Source organism: Rana temporaria, chromosome 5 (assembly GCF_905171775.1).
Source record: "Rana temporaria chromosome 5, aRanTem1.1, whole genome shotgun sequence".
NCBI classification, from domain to species: Eukaryota; Metazoa; Chordata; class Amphibia; order Anura; family Ranidae; genus Rana; species Rana temporaria.
In genome coordinates this window covers 85,555,519-85,579,004 of record NC_053493.1, presented here as the reverse complement: position 1 = coordinate 85,579,004, position 23,486 = coordinate 85,555,519, and the positions used below count along the sequence as shown (strand labels likewise).

The 23,486-nt window shown below is 41.8% G+C and overlaps 1 protein-coding gene across 1 annotated transcript in view; it reads left to right on the top strand.

The window, feature by feature from the left end:
* Positions 1-23,486, top strand: part of DNAH11 (dynein axonemal heavy chain 11) — a 376,413-nt gene that overhangs the window by 146,512 nt on the left and 206,415 nt on the right. The window contains exons 37-40 of the mRNA XM_040352802.1: positions 3,634-3,772; positions 16,116-16,208; positions 18,965-19,159; positions 21,548-21,625. Of these exons, the coding sequence (XP_040208736.1) occupies positions 3,634-3,772; positions 16,116-16,208; positions 18,965-19,159; positions 21,548-21,625 (505 nt within the window). The remainder of the gene's footprint in view (positions 1-3,633; positions 3,773-16,115; positions 16,209-18,964; positions 19,160-21,547; positions 21,626-23,486) is intronic.

Below are 23,486 nucleotides of genomic sequence, written 5' to 3'. Positions count from 1 at the left end.
TTATCATCATTAGTCATTTAGGTCAACATTGGATCATTCATAGATCCTCACTGAACTGCTGGAGAGAGTTTGCTGCACTAAAAGTAAAGGGGCTTAATAATTTTGCACGCCAAATTTTTCAGTTTTTTTTTTTTTTTTTTTAAGTTTGAAATATCCAATAAATTTCGTTCCACTTCATGATTGTGTCCCACTTGTTGATTCTTCAAAAATAATTACAGTTTTATATCTTTATGTTTGAAGCCTGAAATGTGGCAAAAGTTCGCAAAGTTCAAGGGGGCCGAATACTTTCGCAAGGCACTGTATATGGTCTAATACCTAGGCCACCTGTGCTGGTAATTGGATAGAGAAATATAGGGGGCGCTATAGCATATGTGATATTGGTACCCTACACAATTCTGCACCCTGTATTCTAAACAATATTGCACAATAACCGGAGATTATGAGACTAAACCTTATGTGATTAATATATAAAACTACTAAACACAGTGTCCATAGTTTAAACTGTTCATAATAATAAATAATAAAAGAGGTCCTTGTTTTCCAGTGAGTGATCCATTCACATGAGCACATTGGGTGTGAAGTAACAGAGTACGGTGGAAGAGATATTGGCAAATATTGAAGATATTGCTATGGACACTTTAAACTATGGACACTGTGTTTAGTAGTTTTATTTATTAATCGCATATGGTTTATGCTCATAATATCTTGTTATTTTGTAGTATTGTTTAGAATATAGGGGGCAGGATTGGGTAGGGTACTCATATCACATACTAGCACCCCCTATATATTTACTATTTACCATTTAAAGTATAAGATATCACTTTTGGGTGGCAGCTGGTTTGGTATTTATTGTAAGGGGCAGGGCTATTATTCTTTTTCATCCACCATGTAGTTGGGCGCAGGAGTTTGCACATTTACTGGTAATTGGATGCCTTGTTGGTTGCTTTCCTGTATTAAAATTTAAACTTGTCTGATTTCAAAAAAATTATGATTCTGGTCACAGTATGAAACATCCTGCAGCCAGTGCAATCCCTTCCCCCTGTATCCGGTCTTGTCATCTATGTTGTTTCCTCCTTTTTATTGTGAAAATACATGTTAACAAATCTATGTTGTGGCATTTTTTTTTCAAAAACCTTAATTTACAGTATCTCACAAAAGTGTGTACAGCCCTCACATTTTTGTAAATATTTTATTATATCTTTTCATGTGACAACACTGAAGAAATTACACTTTGCTACAATGTAAAGTAGTGAGTGTACAGCTTGTATAACAGTGTAAATTTGCTGTCACCTAAAAATAACTCAACACACAGCCAATAATGTCTAAACTGCTGGCATCAAAAGTGAGTACACTTTGCCCACTTTGCCATTTTCCCTCCCCAGTGTCATGTGACTCGTTACTGTTACAATGTCTCAAGTGTGAATGGGGATCAGGTGTGTTAAATTTGGTGTTATCACTCTCACTCTCTCATACTGGTCACTGAAAGTTCAACGTGGCACATCAAGGCAAAGAACTCTCTGAGGATCTGAAAAAAATAATTGTTCTACATAATGATGGCATAGGCTATAAGAAGATTGCCAAGACCCTGAAACTGAGCTGCAGCAGGATGGTCAAGACCATACAGTGGTTTAACAGGACAAGTTCCACTCAGAACAGGCCTCACCATAGTCCAACCAAAGAAGTTGTTTGCACGTGCTCAGCATCATATCCAGAGGTTGTCTTTGGGAAATAGACATAGAAGTGCTGCCAACATTGCTGCAGAGGTTGAAGGAGTGGGAGGTGGCCTGTCAGTGCTCAAACCATACACCGCACACTGCATCAAATTGGTCTGCATGGCTGTCGTTCCAGAAGAAAGCTCTTCTAAAGATGATGCACCACAAGCCCACAAACAGTTTGCTGAAGACAAGCAGACTAAGGACATGGATTACTGCAACCATGTCATGTGGTCTGATGAGATCATATGTCCGTGTTCATCCGATCCGATCCGCCAGACGGAAGAAAAATAGGATTTTCTTCCGTCCGAAAAATCGGATCTTTGCGGAGGGGGACGATTACAGGTGTCAACGGATGGTCATCCGCTGACACCCGCAATCACATAGGGACCAATGTATGTCCCATTTTCATCCGCAACGGATGGATGAAAATGCGAACATACGGTCCACATGTCTGAAAGGGCCCTTAAGGTGATGGACTGGCCAAGCATGTCTCTAGACCTAAACCAGCGCTGTAGACGTTAATAGTGTTGAGTTATTTTGAGGGGTCAGCAAATGTACACTGTTATACAAGCTGTACACTCATTACTTTACATTGTAGCAAAGTGTAATTTCTTCAGTGTTGTCACATGAAAGGATATAATAAAATATTTACAAAAATGTGAGGGTTGTACTCATTTTTGTGAGATACTGTATTTTTAAAACTTTAATACATTAGAGATAATAAATAAAACAACATAAAACACTTTTCATAGCTACTCACTACTCTTCCCACCATGGACTTTCTTCTAAGCCCAGAATGAAGTGTATGTAACGCACCTATTCCGAAGAAGTAGCGAGTAGCCACAAAATGCTTTACAAGGTGTTTTAATCTAACTAAAACAGTAAAATAGATTATACCTTGCATAAGATTTTTTTAATTGTCTACTAAATATGCAATATCAAGCGATACCAAGCACCTGTGCAACATAAGCGTTTTGTGACCTTTTATTGCACATCTCTTATCCCACAACCAATCCTGATAAAGCCCACCCAGATGGACAAAGGTCTGGTTCTCCCTATGCATTGAGTATGACCATCCACCTAAAGAAAATCTGCATGAAGACAGAGATATTCTCCACATACTTGATGACAGGTTGATGACAGGTTGTATACCATTTTGATGGATTACTGCAGGTAAGTAGAGGTAAGTTATATTATTTCATTTGTGGCTATGAGAAACTACACAATATAGGGCTCCCCTATGTCTCCCACTGCACACAACCGATAACACCAGGGGAAAAATACAATGGCAGAACTCTCTACAATGGTAGATACACCGGCGTAACTCTTTTGAGAATCTGTCCCTATGTTTTAAGTCCATAAAATGTGTCATGCTAAAATCATCCTTGAATATATTGAGCAGCATAGAATAGCAGAATTTCACATTATACTCATAGTGCCAATGTTAATGATTTAAAAATAGAGCGATAATAATATTCATATAGTAATGAGAGATTCTCATAAAAAAGTGGATGCTGTGGGTGTTGAACTTCCCCATTCTATTTCTGTTATTAGAAGTTTACAGATGTTAATCTTCCATATAATAAATGGCAGGTACAAATATGGAAGACAAAATCCAATTATGAGTCTTTACTTGTGTCACTGTTCTGTGAAAGCTGTCATTCAATGCTCAGAGAGAAGTGTAATTATAACAGCGACAACAATAAATTGACTCGGCAGCACCTAACAGGCTGCACTCTACATTCCCATCACCATAGACAATTGGCAGAAACTCATATTCAATGTTACAAGTATAGAAAAAAACGGTAAAATATTTAAGATCTAAATTATTTTCTTCAGTAAAAATGATTCAGTAGTATAACTAATTTACATTGTGACTGAGATACCATTGATGTCTTTGGTATGTATCATCTTATAGGCCTTGTGCCATGGTGGTGCCAGACACGGAATTGATCTGTGAAATTATGCTGATCGCTGAAGGCTTCCTTGGTGCCCGTCCACTGGCCAGAAAATTTATTACGCTGTATACGCTGTGCAAGGAGCTGCTTTCTAAACAGGTACGTCTTCATACTGTGATCTACAGATTTCCTGTTGATGTCATCCTCGTTTGTGCAGTTAATGTTGTCCTATGTTGTCCTATGTTCTGCTATATGTATATAGTAAGATCCATCCGAGAAACATGACTTCTGCCCTTCACTTATAAAATAAGCCAATATTTAAATGAGAAAATACTTATGCAGATAACTTCTTACAATAAGAAATCTGAACATTTAAAGCTGACGTTTTAATCTGCTTATTTCTTCCCTGTATCTTTCTTCCCCTCTCATAAACATAATGCTATTTTAGTTAAGGAGTATTCACTGGTCTGATGCCCCGTACACATGATCGGAATTTCCGATGGCCTAAAATCCAATGGAGTTTTTCGTCGGAATTCCGTTCAAGCTGTCTTGCATACACACTGTCAGACCAAATTCCGACCGTCCAAAACGCGGTGATGTAAAACACTACAACGAGCCGAGAAAAATTAAGTTCAATGCTTCCGAGCATGTGTCGACTTGATTCTGAGCATGCATGTTTTTTTCTCAGTCGGAGTTGCACACAGACGATAGGAATTTCCTATCGGATTTTTTCCATTGGAAAAAAATAAAACATGTTGAATTTCTAAACACAGACGGAAAAAAGTTCGATGGGGCCCACACACGATTGGAATTTCGGATGAAAAAAGTTCTGGCTTTTTTCATCGGTAAATTCCGATCATGTGTATGCGGCATTAGGCTCTAAAAAGCAGCTGACATAAATTACTGGTAACAATATAAACATAAAAAGAAAAAAAATATGCAGTGCTAAAAGACAAATGAAACATAAAAATTGGTAGGTGAACAGCACATGAATTCATAAAAGTCCAAATATCTTACCCGAGGTGTATAACCAGACAGACTGAGGTATAATAAATGGTAGTAAATGCTCCACCAAACACCAACACACCGGGCCTCTTACCCCAAAATATGGACCACTAGGTTATAGGTGGTCAAACAGGCACAATGATAATCCACAGGCTGGTCTCTCCTCCTCTAAGGCAATGTGCAAATGGATCCTGTATATTCCTCAAGGATAATAAATCCACAGGACTCATGCATCAAAATAAGAGCAGACGACTCCTCATGGTTCAGTATATCAAACCGGCATAAAAGTTTATTCCAGATAAATCAGAAAACTCACATTTAAAACTAATAAAACAAGCGTGTCATAAGGTAAAATGGACGGATCTTTCCAACCCACAAGATGGCCACGGTCCACGCGTGTAGCTACGTGACACCAGATCCCAGGCTCCACCCTACACATTTCGTCCAATAGGAATGTCATCAGGGTTGCGGCTGGCAATCGACATGTAACTAGATCTTGAAAAAATAATTGGGATATGTATTATAGCAAAATGTAAAAAATATATTTTTTTTTTTCAAAATTGTTGCTCTTCTTTTGTTTATAGCACAAATAATAAAAACCGCAGAGGTGATCAAAAATATCACCAAAAGAAAGCTCTATTTGTGGGAAAAAAATTATTTTGTTTGGGTACAACGTCGCACGACCGCGCAATTGTCAGTTACAGCAATGCAGTGCCAAATCATAAAAAGTGGCCTGGTCAGGAATGGGGTAAATTGTTCCAGGGCTGAAGTGATTAAAGTGGTTGTAAACCCATTTTGACAACTTGCACCTACAGGTAAGCCTAGATTAAGGCTTACCTGTAGGTGCAAGAAATATATCCTTAACCTGCATGGTTAAGGAGATATTTGCAGAAAACATTGCACCGATGTCTACGGCGCATGCGCACTGAGCGTCCCGGCATAATGAATGGGATTATGCCGGGCCCGCGCGCGTGGCGGGAGTGATGTCTTCGCCGCTCCAGGCCAATCATAGCACCGGAGCGGTGGTACCAGGAAGAAGCTCCGAGGGGACATGGCGGCAAGGGAGGGGAACGAGGAGCACTTCGGGGGCTTCGATTTCAGGTAAGTGCCACATAAATTATGCCTTTCTCTTGCAGGTGGGTTTTTTTCTGGATTATTTTAAGCGGGTTTACTTCCTCTTTAAGCTGTAGTAATTGGATTTACGGCTAAGCGTGCATTAACGCCAACGCAAAATGCTTCTAAAGGCACGTTTTTACAGCCGCTTTTTCCTGGCGTCGGTACTGGCTTTGCAGCTAGTTTTTTAATGCCCTGTGTGAAAAATATTGATTAGGTGTAAAGTGCAGTAACTCCTACCAGCCAATCAGATTTGATCTTTTCTCGTTTGACTTCAGGGGTTTGCTCATTTAGCATGGAAGGCACTTCTCAATGACTGCAAAGCATTCTCAGATTGGACGAGGTGGAGACTGTGATGATCGCGATATCACCAACCACTTCTCCACCTCATCTAATTGGAGATAGACATTTAGTTTGCTAAAGTACTATGCATGATAAACAATTACTGTTTTGTTGTTTTAAAAATACACCCTTTTTTAATCCTAAATTGCATCTCAGAGCTGCTGATCTCTCGTGGCCTCACTTTAGATGCTTTCTGAATACATGCACATGCTCCAGAGATGACTTCATGTTTTTTTTTTAGCCTAGGTCACACTAATGCGGTGTGGGAAACTCCTGTTATCTATGCGTGTTTCCCACACTACATTGAAATCACACTGCCCTTGCGATCTGCAATGGGTGTCAGTGCAATCTTAATAACGCCCCTGACGCAGTGCGTTTGCCTGCACTGGATCACATTAGACAAACGTACCATGCCATCCGGTTGCAAAATTAATAGGCTCAAATCACACCGCACTGAATCGCATGTGGATTGAGCAGGATGGAGGTGCGGTTCCTGTTGCGATTTCTGTGCTGTTCTTAGTGTGAGCCGAGACTTGGGGTAGGCTAAATGATGATGATAATGACTAAACATGCCTGCGCAATGAGTATCATCAAGACCATGTGTAGTCTTTATCAGGGTTGTATTTGACAGGGTGACAACACAAGAGAGCAATCGGCAGTGGCGGCCTGTTAATTAGGGGCTCCCGGACGGCGCCCGCTTTATCAATGAAACCCCGTATATGAATAGATAAAGCTCAAGTATTGCGCCAGAAGCCCACCAGGTGTAACAACAGCGAATTAATATTTACTATTGAAACACTGCTCCTCAATCTAGCCAATCAGAAGCAGATCTGAGACCCGTTTTCAGATTGGCCAAAAAGAGAAGAGTCCCAATTGGCTGCCGAGCAGGAGGGAGGAAATGGAAGCCGCCACGAGCCGAGTAAGGGAAGCCGCTGCTGAAGCCCGGGAGAAGCGCTGTCCACCATAGATGGTGTACTGTTTGCTGCCCCCCCCAAAAAAATGACCACCGGCCGCCAATGGCAATCGGGAGACAGAGTCAGAATGTTGTCACCCTATAACAGAAAGTGCCTGAAAGGGAGTTTCATAACAGGATCACCTGGTATTTAAAAAAAAGCTGCAGATTTTAATAAAAAAAGCTTGGACCAATGAAACTATGCATGTGCCATAGCTTGTCAATCCCTGTGGAAGCTGGAAATCACTATAGCAGGCACCACAACTGCACTGATCGCCCCTAGCCTCCAGGTCCCGTGCTGAGCAGCTGCCCTGCTGCATTGTGAACACAGGAGGTTGTTCGTTTGCACGGGTGCCACTCAAACACTTTGCATTTTATCCGTGAATTCAAAGTGTTCTCTGATTGGATGAGGTGGAGAGTGTGACATTACCACCCCTCCAATCAGAAAAAATGCAAATTACCTTGAACCAAGCAATGTGACAATTTCCATACCTAAACATCAGCCCTAAAACCTCACCTCTCCATTTCCTGTCACAGTGGCATAATAGAACGAGAAAAGCATTTTAAAGTGAGTTGCAAAGCATTCTCTAATTAGATGAAGTGGAATGGTGGGGTGGTGACATCATGATCTCCACCTCTTCACATCAGAGAATGAGTAAATCATTGGAAAAATGTAAAAAAATGTGTTCTCTAAATGGCGTCAATGCTCATAGTTGCCAATATTTCAAAAACATTTAAAAAACATTTTAGGGACATTTTTTTTCCGGAAAGCAAGTTTAGGCAAAATAGTATTTAAATTACTCTAAATATTGGGTGTGGCTTAAACAGGGTGTGGTTAACTAGAGTCTGATATTTTCTTGGGCTCCCCCCATGCAATTTTTCTCTCCACCCCAACATACCAAAAAATGAATACACACACACAGACTTATGTAAAAAAATACGTTATTAATGTAAACATGAAGAACTGGCCCACACTCACTGATTGGTTGCTAGAAGTTACAGCACATAATTACTGCTCACTGGTTGCTAGAGGTCACTGCAGTTGGTACAACAGATGATCAGAGACTGCAGACAAAGTACAAAGCGTGCAGGCCACAGCGTACTACAGGAGAGGGTCAGAGACTGAATGTGTAGTACAGGAGAGGGTTAAAGACTGCAGGCATAGTACAGGAGCATATGGCAGTGGGTGGTATGTGCAGAATAGGAGTATGAAGATTGGTGGTATGTGCAGGAAAGGGTGCAGAGTGTATGAAAGTGGATGATATGTGCAAGACAGGGGTGCAGAGTGTGTGGCGGTGGGTGGTATGTACAGACCTGATCAGAACACTATCTGTTGGACTAGGGGTCTCCCAAACTTTCTAAACCAATTGCCAGTTTACTGTCCTTCATACTTTGGCCATTGGAAGTAGAAAAGGTGCAGACGTCTGTGGGAAAAAACAATGCCCCATCGTTGGTGTCATTGGAGGAGTTGTGCCCCATCATTGGTGTTAGTGGGAGGAGTTGCACCCCTTCTGAAATGCCATTGGAAGAATAGTAGTTCCACGGCCAGCCTCACCATCCTCTTGATTTCAGTGCCCAGTCACTTGGGCCAGCTGTACTCCCACTCTCCAGGTACAGGGGTCCGGTCAGGTGCAGGAGCTGAAGGAGCCACACCACCACTTCAGAGCCATTGTGGAAAAGCTGCAGGGAAGGTGGGTGAGCCAGGATTTCCCTGAGCTGAAGGTGCGGTGTGAACATGAGCCACTCCAGTCATTCCAAAAAAGACCTCCCGCCTACTTTCATTGAGTGTTGCGTTACCCAAATCCAGCAGATGGTGGGGAGACGGAATCCACCACTATTGGAGAATACCAGGGACTCCACATGGGGCTGTGTGTGTAGATCCTTCCCAGAGCTGCGATTCCCTCTTCGCTGGATTGTGCTATACTGTAAAATCCAAGTAGCGAGAGAGTGACAGTCGCAGCCACCCACCTGATGTAAAACGCAATACACTCAGTCTGCCCCTGCTCTGGTTCAGTGCCAAACACTTGTTTGTGACCAAGCCGGATTTTCAGGATTCAGCCTGGGACATGCTCAGTCTGGGATGTCGATCTGATTTCCATGAATGTTCCAGCAATTCAGTGTGCATTGCTCCAAAATACGCCGCAAGGACGTCATTGGTTTCGACGTGAACGTAAATGACGTCCAGCCCCATTCACGGACGACTTACGCAAACGACGTAACTTTTTCAAATTTCGACGCGGGAACAACGGCCATACTTAACATTGGTACGCCGCACTTATGCCTCATATAGCAGGGGCAACTATACGTCGGGAAAAGCCTAACGTAAACGTCGTAACTTTACTGCGTCGGCCGCGCGTACGTTCGGGAATTCGCGTATCTAGCTAATTTGCATACTCAACGCGGAATTCGACGGAAGCGGCACCTAGCGGTCCAAAAAAAATGCAGTTTAGATCCGACGGCGTAAGAGACTTACGCCTGTCGGATCTAATGTATATCAATGCGTAACTGATTCTAAGAATCAGGCGCATAGATACGACAGGTCGGATTAGGACTTACGACGGCGTACATGGCGCTGCGCTGTCATAAGTCCTTTCAGAATCTGTGCCTGAATGTTCAGCCTCTTACATAAGCCCAGTAATGACTAGTTCTCTTTAAGCATAGTTAATGAAAAAAACTTTTCATTGGTGCTACAGTATATGTGCAATTAATTTCCTATTTCCAATTCTGTTATTCACACATTTTGCCCGCTATCGTTTTTTGGAGTAGATAATTGTACTTTAAGGAAAGCGCGTCATTAGCTACTAGTCAGAACATGTTCTCGTTAGAATTAGTTAGTGCTTTGTTTCTGTGTCATAGGTAATAGGCACCTTGTATTACAATACAATACAGACATTCCGACATAAGACAGGCAATTTATAATAAAATATACTATACCGTTTATTACAATGGCTGCCTTAAGGCATACAGATGACATGTATGCCATCTGCTAGCATATTATCGGTTTTCAATCTGTAACAATTACTGAATAATTAAACTTTCTCTTACAGTTTTAGGTAATGGAAGGACAGACATTAGGAACACTTTTATGACTTGTTTGTAAAACATGGTTTTATATTTTTATTAATATATCAGTTATTCATCATTTAATTTGCAATATTCCTGGGGAGAATGTGAAATATGAAAAAAATGTAATTATTAGCATACAGGCAATTCCTATCTTTTATAAAGAACAGTGTATTCGAAAGATGTTTAATGCAAACAAATGTGCAGATGAAGTAAAAAAATGTGGTGTTTCGATTAAGGGTTGGGCAGAGGATTCTACTCCTCTTGGGCCCATAAGGTTATAGGGTCCCAACTGCGTCTGGGAAGGAGGGGGTTCTGTTCGGAGGTATTTTTAGTGGCATAGTGTAATGACATATTGTAGGGCAGCTCTGCGCAGGCCATTTGAAGCTGGTGAAATAGCTTAGCCAACACTGCCAACTTTCTTTTGTTAGCATGGCATTTCCCTTGGCAGTAGTTCCGGGACAAGGTCTTCTATAGCCCAGGGTGAACATGCCAAATTGCGCCCCTCCCCATAATGTATAAGCATTATGTGTCAGCAAAAATCTACCCCCCCTCCCCCAAATGAGCTCCTCCCAATACAAATCCACACCTCCTGAAATCCCCTTCCCAGCACAAATCTTTGCCCCCCCCAACTCAAATCCTCTTATTTCCCATATTCCGTCAGCACAAATCCCCACCATCCCCCACCGAACCCCCCCCCCCTCCTAGTAAAAATCCTCTGCACCTCAAATTTCCCTTCTAAGCACAAATCCTCTCCCCCTACTCCAACACCCCCCCCCCCTCCAGGACACATTCTCCCTGATCCCCTATCTTGGGACAACTCCCCCCAATCATCCCTGCTAGTACAAATCCTCCCCCTCCAAAAACATTTAAATAAAATGTTGCTCCTACCATAAATCCCCTCCCCCCTACCATATTACCTTTTTTTTAGCACAAACCCACCAAAACTCCCCCTCCTAGCACAAATCTCCCCCCTCTCAACAGAAAATACCCTCAAATCACTACTCCTAGCACACCTCCCCAAATGTCCCCTCCTAGAATGATTCTTATCCCCTGCCACCCCACAAATTCCCACTCTCAACACAAATCCCCTCCCCCCAGCCTCCTTGTGGTGCCCTTCAACTCACATGATACCATAGTACCCAAGGTAGCCCCCCCCTCCTGCCTAACCCTTAGCAGCATGTCTGTCCTCTAAAGAAAACACTCTGTCTGGCTTTGTACAGCCTCATAGTACTTTAACCAGCCACATGCAGTCATAGCAATCGGCAGTAACATGCAGCTCTTATAGCATGCTCTCTGGCAAGGTGCAGCTCTCAGGGTACTCTCTCTGGAAAGGTACAGCTCTCAGGGTACTCTCGGGGTACTCTCTCTGGAAAGGTACAGCTCTTAGGGTACTCTCTCTGGAAAGGTACAGCTCTCAGGGTACTCTCGGGGTACTCTCTCTGGAAAGGTACAGCTCTTAGGGTACTCTCTCTGGAAAGGTACAGCTCTCAGGGTACTCTCTGGGTACTCTCTTTGGACAGGTATAGCTCTCAAGGTACCGCTTCTAGTAAGGGGCAGCTCTCAGGGTACACTCACCGGTAAGGTATAGCTCTCATAATACTCTCTCTTGTAAGGTGCAGGTCTCAAAGTTCTCCCAAAGTACTCTAGTAAGGTCCTGCTCTCAGGGTGCTTCCTGTAATAAGGTGCGCCCCTCAAAGTATTCTCTTTGGTAAAGTCCAACTCTCTAGGCTAATGACAAGACAAGAAAGAGGAGGCGGGCTGTATAAGGTATTTACTAGCAGAAGAAAAACGTTTTACTATTCAAAGTTAAATTAACAAGGGCAGAAGATTTAATAGATGGAAAGATGAAACAATGGCTTAAGGTCCGCTTTAAACGGTTAATTTTGAGTTAAAGGAAAATCAATGAAGAGATTCACTGCATTTAAGTGTTTAATTCATGAGTAATAATTGTTTCCTCAGCAAGGATGCACTAATCACTTATTAGGCTTTAAAATGGTCAATTAAATGAGTCATATTGTTGCGTTAATTAACTCCTGCTCAATAAAGAGTCATAAACCACTTAAGGTACCACTGGGCCACATTATCCAAATCTGTAATTTAAATGCACATTTAAATTTTTGAGCCTGGATCATGGTGTGATCAGCTTATCATTAGGGCATGTCTAACTATAAGGCCCCATGCACACTGGAAGTTTTTTGATGTTTTTACAGCAGCTGTTTTTGACATTAAACGTTTTTTTTCTACAGTCATTAAACTCTCCATCATGTTATCCTATGTGTCCATGCACACATTGGGGTTGATTTACTAAAGGGAAAAAGACTGTGCACTTTGAAAGTGCAGTTGCACACTGCAAGTGCACTTGTTCCAGAGCTTAGAAAATGAGCAGAAACTTTGCTGGCTTCCATCATCCAATTATGTGCCCCAAAAATGCTCTTTTTTTTTTATTTTCCTTGCATGTGATTGGGTATTCTTTGAAAGGTAAAGCCTTAGCTCATTTACTAAGCTCTGGAGCAACTGCACTTGCAGAGGGCATCTGTCTTTTTGCCTTTAGTAAATCAACCCCATAGGCTATCAGCAGTTTTGGGCAGTGGCGTTTTTGAGCAGTAAAAAAAAAAAAAAAAAACTAGTGGGTTCTGAGAGAGGTTTTTTAGCTGTAAAAACGCTCTAACGCTGATAATGAAAAAAAGTCTTAAAAAAAACACTGACGCGGAAAAACGCTAATAAGCACAAAAAAATGCTATTTCAAAATCTTTGAAAAAAGCTGAAAACAGTTGAAAAATCACTGCAAAGCTACTGGCATTTTTATAACGTTATTTTAACGTTTTAACAGTGTGCATGAGGCCTAAGGCTTACTACAATATTTGCACAAAATATTTGCATCCCTAAGCCCTGGTTCACACTGGGCTGCGGGAGTGAAACTGTGCGAGTTCAGCTGAACTCGCACGATTTCACTCCCGCTGGCAGTCCCGATTTCGGCCGCGATTTAAGAGACATCTGTGCAGGTTTCTGCACAGATGTCAATGTAAATCGCGGCCCGAAATCGCAAAAAGTAGTACAGGAACTACTTTTTGAAATCGGTGCAGCGCCGCAGATGCTGCGTCGCACCGATTAGGACGGTGTCATTGCTGGCAAATGCCGCCGATTTGAGATGCGATTTCACATGTGAAATCACATCTCAAATCGAAGCAAATCGTACCCAGTGTGAACCTGGGCTAAAATTTTCTCCTGGTAATACTTTTAAGCAAACCTTGAAGTTCATGTAGGGCATACATCTACCTCCACAGAGCTTTAATCTTTGCTCTGTGAACAGTTGTTCATGTTGCTGGTATGCCGGTTTTCTGGGAACACCAATTGTTGATCCGGATGAATATGCTGACTAGGTATTTTACCTTTTACCCAGCATGTGTTCCTTCCCAGACAGAGGCAAAATGAGGGAACTTGCAGAATTGAGACTGGAAATGTGTGGATGTTGTTTGATCAATCAGATTAGGAAAACCTACCAGTAGTTGTGCAGTGTGAGGGCCTACCTAATTGGATATAACTGGGAAAAATTGCTTAGGTGGGTCATCACAGTACATGGTTGTCATTATGGTATATTGAATCTGAAGAAAATGTCATTGTGTGTGGCCAGTTTATAGTAAAAGAAAACTGAGTGGCCCTCAGTGGCACTTGTGCCTAGACTATTGACATTAGGAATGAGCATGTTTGTGTTTTCTGTGTACGTCAGGTTACAGCTCCTGGTGTTGTGTGCACTGCAAAAAAAAAAAAAATGCAACAGGACCCATTTTTTTCATGCACTGATTTGCATGATCATACAATCATTTTGCGTGTACTGGTAATTTTTTAATACTGTGTAGAATGGCAAACACCAACTGCCAGTGCAAACTATGACTTGGAGATGCCACACTCCTAAGCAGCCTATGTACTAAATCAATGGATGGAAGATGGGCTCAGCTTATGTTCCACCAAGGCCACACCACCTGGCATTTTTCACCCCACCCACAGAACTTAGTCATAGAGACTAGGATAGACACTTCAGACACCGACACCTGAGAGTAGTGGGTCACCTAAGCGGCTTGGATGTGCGCTTGGAGCAGCACTCTAAGATACTAACATAGAACCAACTACCAGTACTTTTCTCAAGCTCTATTTGAGCCCCTTAACACAGGGAACTTGGTAATGCAAAATCCAGCTTGAATCCAAAAAACAAAGCAAAGCTCGATTCACCAAGATTATGGGCATTTGCATAAGGCAACAGAATGGTTTCTGAGATGGAAGGGGTCATTCTACATGGAGTAGAATGGTTGTCTCCACAGTAATCCCTTTTGCTCCATATACAGAGGCGATTAAGTTCGCATGTGTTGCGCTATATGTTTTCATTCATTCATACAGGCAGTCCCCGACTTACGAACGACTCATACTTACGAACAGCCTCAATGCCGGCTGCTTGTGCTCCACGCTGGTACTGGATACATCCGAGCAGCTATCTTGCCACGTTCCACACTGCAGTACTACATGTACTGCATGACCAGAAGAGCCCCAGAAGCTCCCGGAACATCCCACATCCCTGCACAGGCGGACGCCGTAAAAAATCCTGCATCCCTGCACAGGCGGAAGTTACACTTACAAGCAGTGTTCCGACTTACGAACAAATTGCATTTACGAACAAACCGTACTTATTGTGTTCGTAACTCGGGTACTGCCTGTACACAAAAGAAAATACGCATATAAAGTGATACTAAACACACAGGGTCAGATTCACAAAGGACATACGACGGCGTATCTCCACGTACGCCGTCGTAAGTCCGAATGTGACCCGTCGTATCTATGCGCCTGATTCTTAGAATCAGTTACGCATAAATTTGGCCAAGATACGAGCGGCGTAAGTCTCCTACGCCGTCGTATCTTGGGTGCATATTTACGCTGGCCGCAAGGGGCGCTTCCGTAGATTTACGCATTGAATATGTAAATTAGGCAGATACGCCGATTCACGAACGTACTTGCACCCGCTACGCCGTTTACGTTAGGCTTACGTCCGGCGTAAAGTTACCCCTGCTATATGAGGCGCAGCCAATGCAAAGAATGGACATCGAACAAGCGTATCTTTTTACGTTGTTTACATAAGTCGTACGTGAATGGGGATGTGCGTAGGTTACGTTCATGTCACAGGCATTGAGCCGGCGTATCTTAGGGAGTAAATTCGACGCGATACTGAGCAAGATACGCTCTCCACGTGAATCTGGCCCACACTGTTTAATTGACAGTATTTATTCTCTTTCTGTATGTGGATGATGGCACTGTCAATATTTAAAAAAATAAAAATAAATAGAAAAATAAAAAAGAACACCCTTTGGGATACAGAATGGAAATTATTAATGCAGATAAACTGTTTTAAATTGTCATTTAAATATAATATAATTTAAAATTTCACTTGAAAAAAAATCTTTATTATTTTTGGCAATAATATGTTGTAAGGAATTTTTTTGCTAGTCAGGGGCTGTACCATGCCCTCCAGCCCATGTCTTAGAATATCTTAGAATATCAGGGAGGTGAAGCCTCCATCAGTCAAGATGCAAAATCCCACCCCCATTTGTCTAACTGGTTAGTGGGCATGGAGGAATAAGGGAGGGAGTGGGATGTCATTTACTACTGTGTATACACCCACACATGTGACTCTACAGTCACATGGGCTGCTCAGATGTGATAGGGCAGAAATGCTCAGAGTAGAATATACACTGAAAACTGAGCATGTGCACTAGCTGCCAAAACTGCTATGCAAAATCCCCAACTGCAGTGGGGGCATGGACAGGAGGGGGCGATGCAGAACAGCAGGATCAACCAGGATTTTTGTAGAATACAGAACATTAATCCAATAGTGACTGAGTATGAACAGCACATAATACAGCATTTATTGACAGTTTTTAATGATGTGAGTTTATTGACACTTTATTGCATTTTTTGTTGCTAACCAATTGAACAATTTATTTTACAAAAATAAAATAATTTTGTGCATTAATTTTACAGGATCACTACGACTGGGGCCTAAGAGCAGTAAAATCTGTCCTTGTAGTGGCAGGCTCTCTTAAACGAGGAGACAGCACCCGACCAGAAAACCAGGTACAGTATATCTAAAAAAAAATACAAATCATTTGCTTTTATTTTTTTAATGCTTAGAAATAATAATAATTATTTTTGGCAAACACACTGTTGCACTTGGGTTTCATTTTTACAGATTTTAATTTGAGCTTGCGTCTTTGATTTTGTTTTTTCTACAGTTCTTTAAATGTTTAGATTAACAAATCTGGAGCCTCTTCTGGAGTACACATACATGTACATTTCCTAGTAGTTGTTAGAATTAGAAGCCTTTAAATACATTTTTCTTTGTGGGGAAGTTTCATAATTTCACTGGTGCTTGTCAGTTTATTTTGGGTAAAACTGAATCCCCAGGAAATTGAATAAATGAATATACAGTATGTACATAAGCCTTCAAGTTATTCTACTCAGTACATACATATCACTATAGTAAGAAAGAAAAAAAGACACTTTTATTTATTTTTTATTAAGTTAGTGATTTTGCAATCTTCATTTGTAAATTTACCTATAAATATGTAGTGTCAGAATCTGCCTGACTCAACAGTGCCGGTAAATCTCCCCCTGCACCTCAGGCTGGCAGCTAACTATACAGTAGTGGAGGGGGGAGGCAGGGGGCGATCAGAAGCTCTGTGATGTCTGCGGAATGTCCCATTCAGAATACTGGCTAGCAGTTCACTTCCCGAGTGTCAGTGTATACACTTCCCCACTGTTAATTATTTTCCTTACAATGGAATGATTTCAAATTATTTGACAAATGGAGGGCCCTAAAGACATCTTTTGATCTTGGCATGATGATACCGCACATGATTTCTGAGGTTTTAAGAAGATAGGTGACACCTGCATACTTCCCAAGGAGGTTTTTTTTCCCCTTTTAACCAAACACCAAACTCTAAATTCATGGATTTGAAGTGGTGTTAAATTTAGGGGGATACAATTTTTTATCATATAACATATCTGTATTTTTGTTAATTTAGATCATGAAAAATAATATGCCATGTGAATTTTACGTGTCATTTGTTCAAGTATGTCACCTTAATCTGTAGGAACTATTCAAATCAAGATTCAATATCTAAAGCCTCGTACACACGCAAGAACCAGCAAGAAAACTGCTGGCAGAGCTTTCTTGCCGAGTAAACCGAGCATGTGTACGAGGTTTTTCCGGTTTCTCGACAAGAAAACTTCCCAGAATCTAGACAAGAAAAATAGAGAACATGTTCTCTATTTTCTCGTCGTGAGATTCTCTGCGGTTTTCTTGCCAAGAAACCCGAGAGTGTGTATACTTACCTGGTCGCCGTGGAAACCCACGCATGCTCAAAATGACTTTGACGCATGCACGGTAGCTTCCTAGGCATAGGTAGGGTGCAGCAAGATGGCGGTGACGGCATCGAATGTGACGAGCGCATGCTCGTTGTACGCGATGACGTCATTGCGTTCTTTCCTTTCAAGAGAACCGTGGTTCTTTTGAAAGGAGAGTCTGTACACTCGGGCGGAAAGAGATTCTTGCCAAGAATCTCATCAGGGAAAACAACGTTTTTTTTCCTGACAAGATTTTTGCCTGTGTGTACAGGGCTTGACTGTTCAAAAATGTTGAAAAAGTCAACAATTTCTATATGATGTACTTTTTTTACACGATGTATTGTTTTAAATTGGCAAATCTATTACATATTTTATTTAAGTGTAATTAACAAAGCAAAATGTTAGGAACACTGTTTTAAGACTGTTGTAGATATAAAATAAGATCTACAAACTATTTACAAGGCAGTCTTTCTTCATATTGAAAAATAACCATTGCCACCTAAGAGTAATCAAAATAATTTCCCTGATATCTCACACTTCTTATGAATTCTAATTAGAGTTGTTCCTTTTGTTTTCATATGAACGGTAAAATTATACTATGAATTAGTCATGTAGTAACTTAACAGGTAATAGTTTGTCTACCCAAAACCAATCTTTTAGTTATGGGTGGATGTGTTAGGTTGAAACTCCCACAGCTTTCTTGTATCTCTCAATGGCTCCTCTTACCTTTGATGTTCTTCTCACCCTTCTTCTCATCTTTTTTTAAATATGACTGAAAATGTAGCTTTATTACACTGGCTGCTGTAGCATAAGGAGTGAGAATCCAATAAGTGAGAAGAGCTGGGAACAGAGTAAAGCTGTTTTACAGCTGAAGAACCTGAGAGATATAAGACACAAATAGGTGAATGAAGCCTCGTACACACGACCGGTTTTCCTGCCAGGAAAACTGTGGGGAGAGCTTTTGGCCGGGAAAACCGGCCGTGTTTATGCTTCCTCGCAGTAAAACTGCCAGGAATCCCGGCAGGAAAATAGAGAACCTGCTCTCAATTTTCCCGCTGGGATTCCCGGCAGTTTTAAACGCGGCAGTTTTCCCATGGGGAGGGAGCATACACTGCGATGGAGCATACACACAGCTGGGATTCCCGGCCAAAGCTCTCCCCGCAGTTTTTCCGACGGGGAAACCTGGCCGTGTGTACACAGGGAAACTTACCAAGCAGGTTCTCTGGTTTCCCGTTGGGATTCCAGGCGGACTTTATACCGCCGGGAATCAGGCTTACAACATTCACTCATAACATACATTTTGAGTGGACCAACACTTTGAAGCTTTATAAACAAGTGACAACAAATAGGAAAAAAACTGTTATATTTATAAAAAAAATTATGCTGGTTCTTTAACATATGTAACTGAAAATATTATATTGTCATATTTCATTTGCAAAGTGACTTAGAGCATATCGTGTGTATCTCCCAATTCTTTCATATAGGTACTCATGCGAGCTTTACGAGACTTCAATTTACCTAAGATAGTAACAGATGATGTCCCAATTTTCATGGGCCTGATCAGTGACCTGTTTCCAGCTCTGGATGTGCCAAGGAAGAGGGACCTTCAGTTTGAACAGATGGTTAAGCAGTCTACGCTGGAGCTCCACTTGCAGCCTGAGGAGAGCTTTATTCTCAAAGTAAAAACAAAAATCAATCTATTTTTAATTACTTTCCATTAAAATAACTGCACTCATGCTGCAGTAAACCTGAAGGTTAACTTTTATGGCTTATTTTTCGAAATGATTAAAGATGCTAACCCACAGTTGCGTTAAAGTTCTGGAAGTATATGTCCTATGTGCTATGGGAGAAAGAAAAGCTGCTGCAACACCGAATAGGCCTATTGTGAAAGCATACGCTGACATTTCACTAGCTGGTTTAGCTTCACAGCTATTGTTATTGTTCATGTGTATTCAAGCCAAGTAGAAATATCTAGGCTATGTTTCTTTTTGTGGTTATTTCAAGGGACAGTCTCTCCAATGTATAGTAACCATTAAATATGTTGACATAATCCTTTCAGCAAATATAAGTATGCAATAAGTAGAATTTGGCTTTTGTGTTTTCTTGCAAGAATGGAGGTTGTCATGTGACCATAAAAAATAGTCATCAGGTCATTATCAAAGCCTAGATCCAAACAGATTAGGAAGAGGATTGCTAATATTAATTTTGAAAACGGTACCTAATCCCTTAAAGCGGGGGTTCACCCTATAAACAAGAAAAAATAATTTTTTTTTTCTTCTAGCATAAAATCAGGCATTGTAGCGCGAGCTACAGTATGCCTGTCTCGAATTTTTTATCCCCGTACTCACTGTGTAATCGTACATAGACGATTCCGACTGCCCACGGGGAATGGGCGTTCCAATCCAGACGGAAGGTGATTGACGGCCGGCTCTGGCGCGTCACGCTTCTCCGTAAATAGCCAAAATAGGCTTGGCTCTTCACGGCGCCTGCGCATAGCCTGTGCGCAGGCGCCGTGAAGAGCCAAGACCTACTCCGGCTGTCTTCGTGGAGCGTGACGTGCCAGAGCCGGCCGTCAATCATCCTCCCTCTCCATAGGCACGCCCATTCCCCGCGGGAGTCGGAATCTATAATGTACCAGTACACTGTGAGTACGGGGATAAAAAATTCGAGACAGGCATACTGTAGCTCGCGCTACAATGCCTGATTTTATGGTACAATGTTGACACTGAGGGTGAACTACCGCTTTAAGTCTAATTTATGGTGTCAGTTTTCATATGAACAGTTTATTATTTACAGTATATTGGCTAATAAATACGTTTTTCCTAAGTGACCAATAATTTATAGCACCCATTCTCTAGCAGCCCGTTTAATTACATAATGCCCATTCCTTGATGGACAGAAAAATATAGCGCCTACTGCTTGGTGTCCAGCAGCGGTAGAGATACATAGTACCTCTTTTGTAGCGTCTAGTGATGCAAAGCATAACCCCATCTTTGTTTCAGAGGTCCTGTGGGACAGTATAAGCTGCAGAAAAAAGTAGATTACTATTCTCACATACAACAGCATGTTGGATTTCGGCTCGGTTTACATATTTGCAAATCGAATTAGTTTTTAACCGCATATCGATTCACATAACAGGTGAAAAGCTTTCAATGGAGCCGGTTTACACATGTCCGGGGCAGCCGCAGTCCATTTCTAAAAAGGGTCTTGTGTGAATTTCCTGTCCAGTTAACCAGTTAAGGACCAGGCTCCTGTACATTTACGTCGGCAGAATTGCACCGACAGGCAAATCCACGTATATTTAGGTCAGTTTGAATTTGCCGACGTGAGCGCATGTGCACTCCGCCTGCCGTGAGCTCCGTGACCGTGCCCACAGGACCCGCTATAACTATAACACTATAACTTTTGTGCAAACCAATCAATAACCGATTATTGCAATTTTTCTTTTTTGCCGGTCCTTGGCCAGCCAAATGGTCCTGGGCTTAAGTGGTTAAGGTGCAAAGTCAAGTAAAAATTTGCACCTGAATCGCACCTGAACCTGTGAACAAAACATGTGTGAACCCAGCCTTCCTGTGGCACAAATCCCATTGAACACTGCTCTAATCAAGATCACTCACTGCCTGAGTGGACCTGTTGATTAGAGCAGTGCTAAAAAAATCATGTCAGAAAACTGCGCTGCTGTTTGTGAGAATATTAGTCCAGACTACTCTAGTGCTGCCAGCACAAGGAGTTTCTTAACTCTTGCTAAGCAAATACAAAAATAAAAAGTTACAAAAAATGCATATTCATTATTTATGCAGTGTGACTGAATTATAGTAATGAAATGAGAATGGTTTCATTGGACTTTAAATGCAGCATAACATACCTATCCTGATCAGATGCTAACTTTAAATTCTTGTGCAAGTCATGATGGATCATTTAGTTCTAATATACATAATGACTGTCAGAATTACAGTATATGGAACAATAACATAATGCTTATAAACATATTTCCCAGCTTGGGTAAATGTATTAAATACATAGAAATAGCAGACTGTTTTTGTAACAGTTTTTTTTTTTTAATACAGGTTGTACAGCTGGAAGAGCTGCTTGCTGTTCGTCACTCAGTCTTTGTGGTCGGAAATGCAGGAACAGGGAAAAGTAAGGTAGGCTACGTGCACTTGAGAAGAGTCTGGCCATAATGCACCTGCGGGCCTCTGACACTATTTAGGCCAGCTTTTCTCAACCTTTTTAACATGGGGGAACCCTGCAAATAATTTTCTGGCTTAGAGAACCCTTGCTAAGAATTACTATACTTACAGATCACAGTACATTACTGTGATGGCTGCGATGGCTACTAGTATGCTCTTTACATTTATGATCATTGGGAAGAATCCCACTTACAGATAGCTAAAAACATCATTGGTGTCACATTGGTGGTTACACATCTAAGTGGCAGAAGTTGTTCTTTTCGGGTCCCTCTTCGGCTCTCCTGGCCCCTCCCTTGTTGAGTGCCCCTTACAGCAAACAGCTTGCTATGGGGGCACCCGAGCCGAGTCACAGCTCCGGTGTCCATTCAGACATGCCTCTCTCTCTCCTGAGAGAGGAGATGATTTGATTGACTTTGTTTGACAGCAGTGGGAGCCAATGGTGCCTCTGCTGTGTCTCAGTCAATCAGGAGGGAGAGTACCGGATGGCCGAGGCACTTGTAGACATCTCTGGATAGAGAGGGGGCTTAGGTAAGTATTGAGGGGGGCTACTGCATTAAGATAAAAAAAAAACCTTCAGACTTTTGAACCACTTCCCGTCAGGCCTATAGCAGAATGACGACGGGCGGTGGTTCAGTTATCCTGACTGGGCGTCATATGACGTCCAGCCAAATAACAGCTGCCGCGCGCCCATAGGGGCGTGCATCGCGGCGATCGGTGGTGCGGTGATTCAGTCTGACACACCGTTACACCAATCTCAATAAAAAAACTCTGATGGAGGCTCTTTACCACGTGATCAGCCATGTCCAATCGCGGCTGATCACGATGTAAACAGGAAGGCCACCACACTGGACCACCAGGTAAGCCACCCTAGACCACCAGGGAAATGCCAATCTGTGCCCAGGCAGCTGCCAATCAGTATCAAACAAAAATGCCTGCCAGTGCCACCAGTGATGCCTATCAGTGCAGTTTATCAGTGCCAGCCATCAGTGCCACCTAGCAGTGCCATCTATTAGTGCCACCCGTTAGTACCCATCAGTGCAGCCTTTCAGTGCCACCTATCAATGCCCATATCATGCTGCATATCATTGTCACCCACCAGTGCCGCCTATCAGTGCCCATCATCGGTTCCCATCAGTGCCACCTCATCAGTGCCATCTCATTGGTACGACATTATTGGTGCAGCCTTATCAGTGCTTGTCAGTGCCCATCAGTGAAGGAGGAAACTTTGTTTTTTTCCAAATTTTTGGTCTTTTTTTATTTGTTTAGCAAAAAATAAAAACCGCAGAGGTGATCAAATACCACCAAAAGAAAGCTCTATTTGTGGGAACAAAATGACAAAAATGTAGTTTGGGTACAGTGTAGCATGATCACGCAATTGTCATTTAAAAAGTGACAGCGCTGAAAGCTGAAAATTGGCTTGTGCAGGAAGGGTGGGAAGTGCCTGGTATTGAAGTGGTTAAGTAACCTTATATTGGGTTGTCAAATATAACTATTATTCTTATCGTTATTACAATACTGATATTATAAAATTAAAGTGTATTCTGTGGTCATCACTCCTTTAACTAGCAAATAATATGGGAAGATGACAGCACCAGAGCTTTCACCCTAACAATACGTAGTCAACGTTGGCACTTTTATATTTTTCTCATGACAGGTTCTCTTTCTAATAGCTCTGCCATTACCAGTAAGAATTAATGATAATTAAAGTTAATAGTAATCCATAATGCAGCCATGTATGAGAATAACATCTACCTGAGCAACCACCATTGTTTTACACAGGTTTCCCATATTCAACATATTTCATAAATATCTGTCA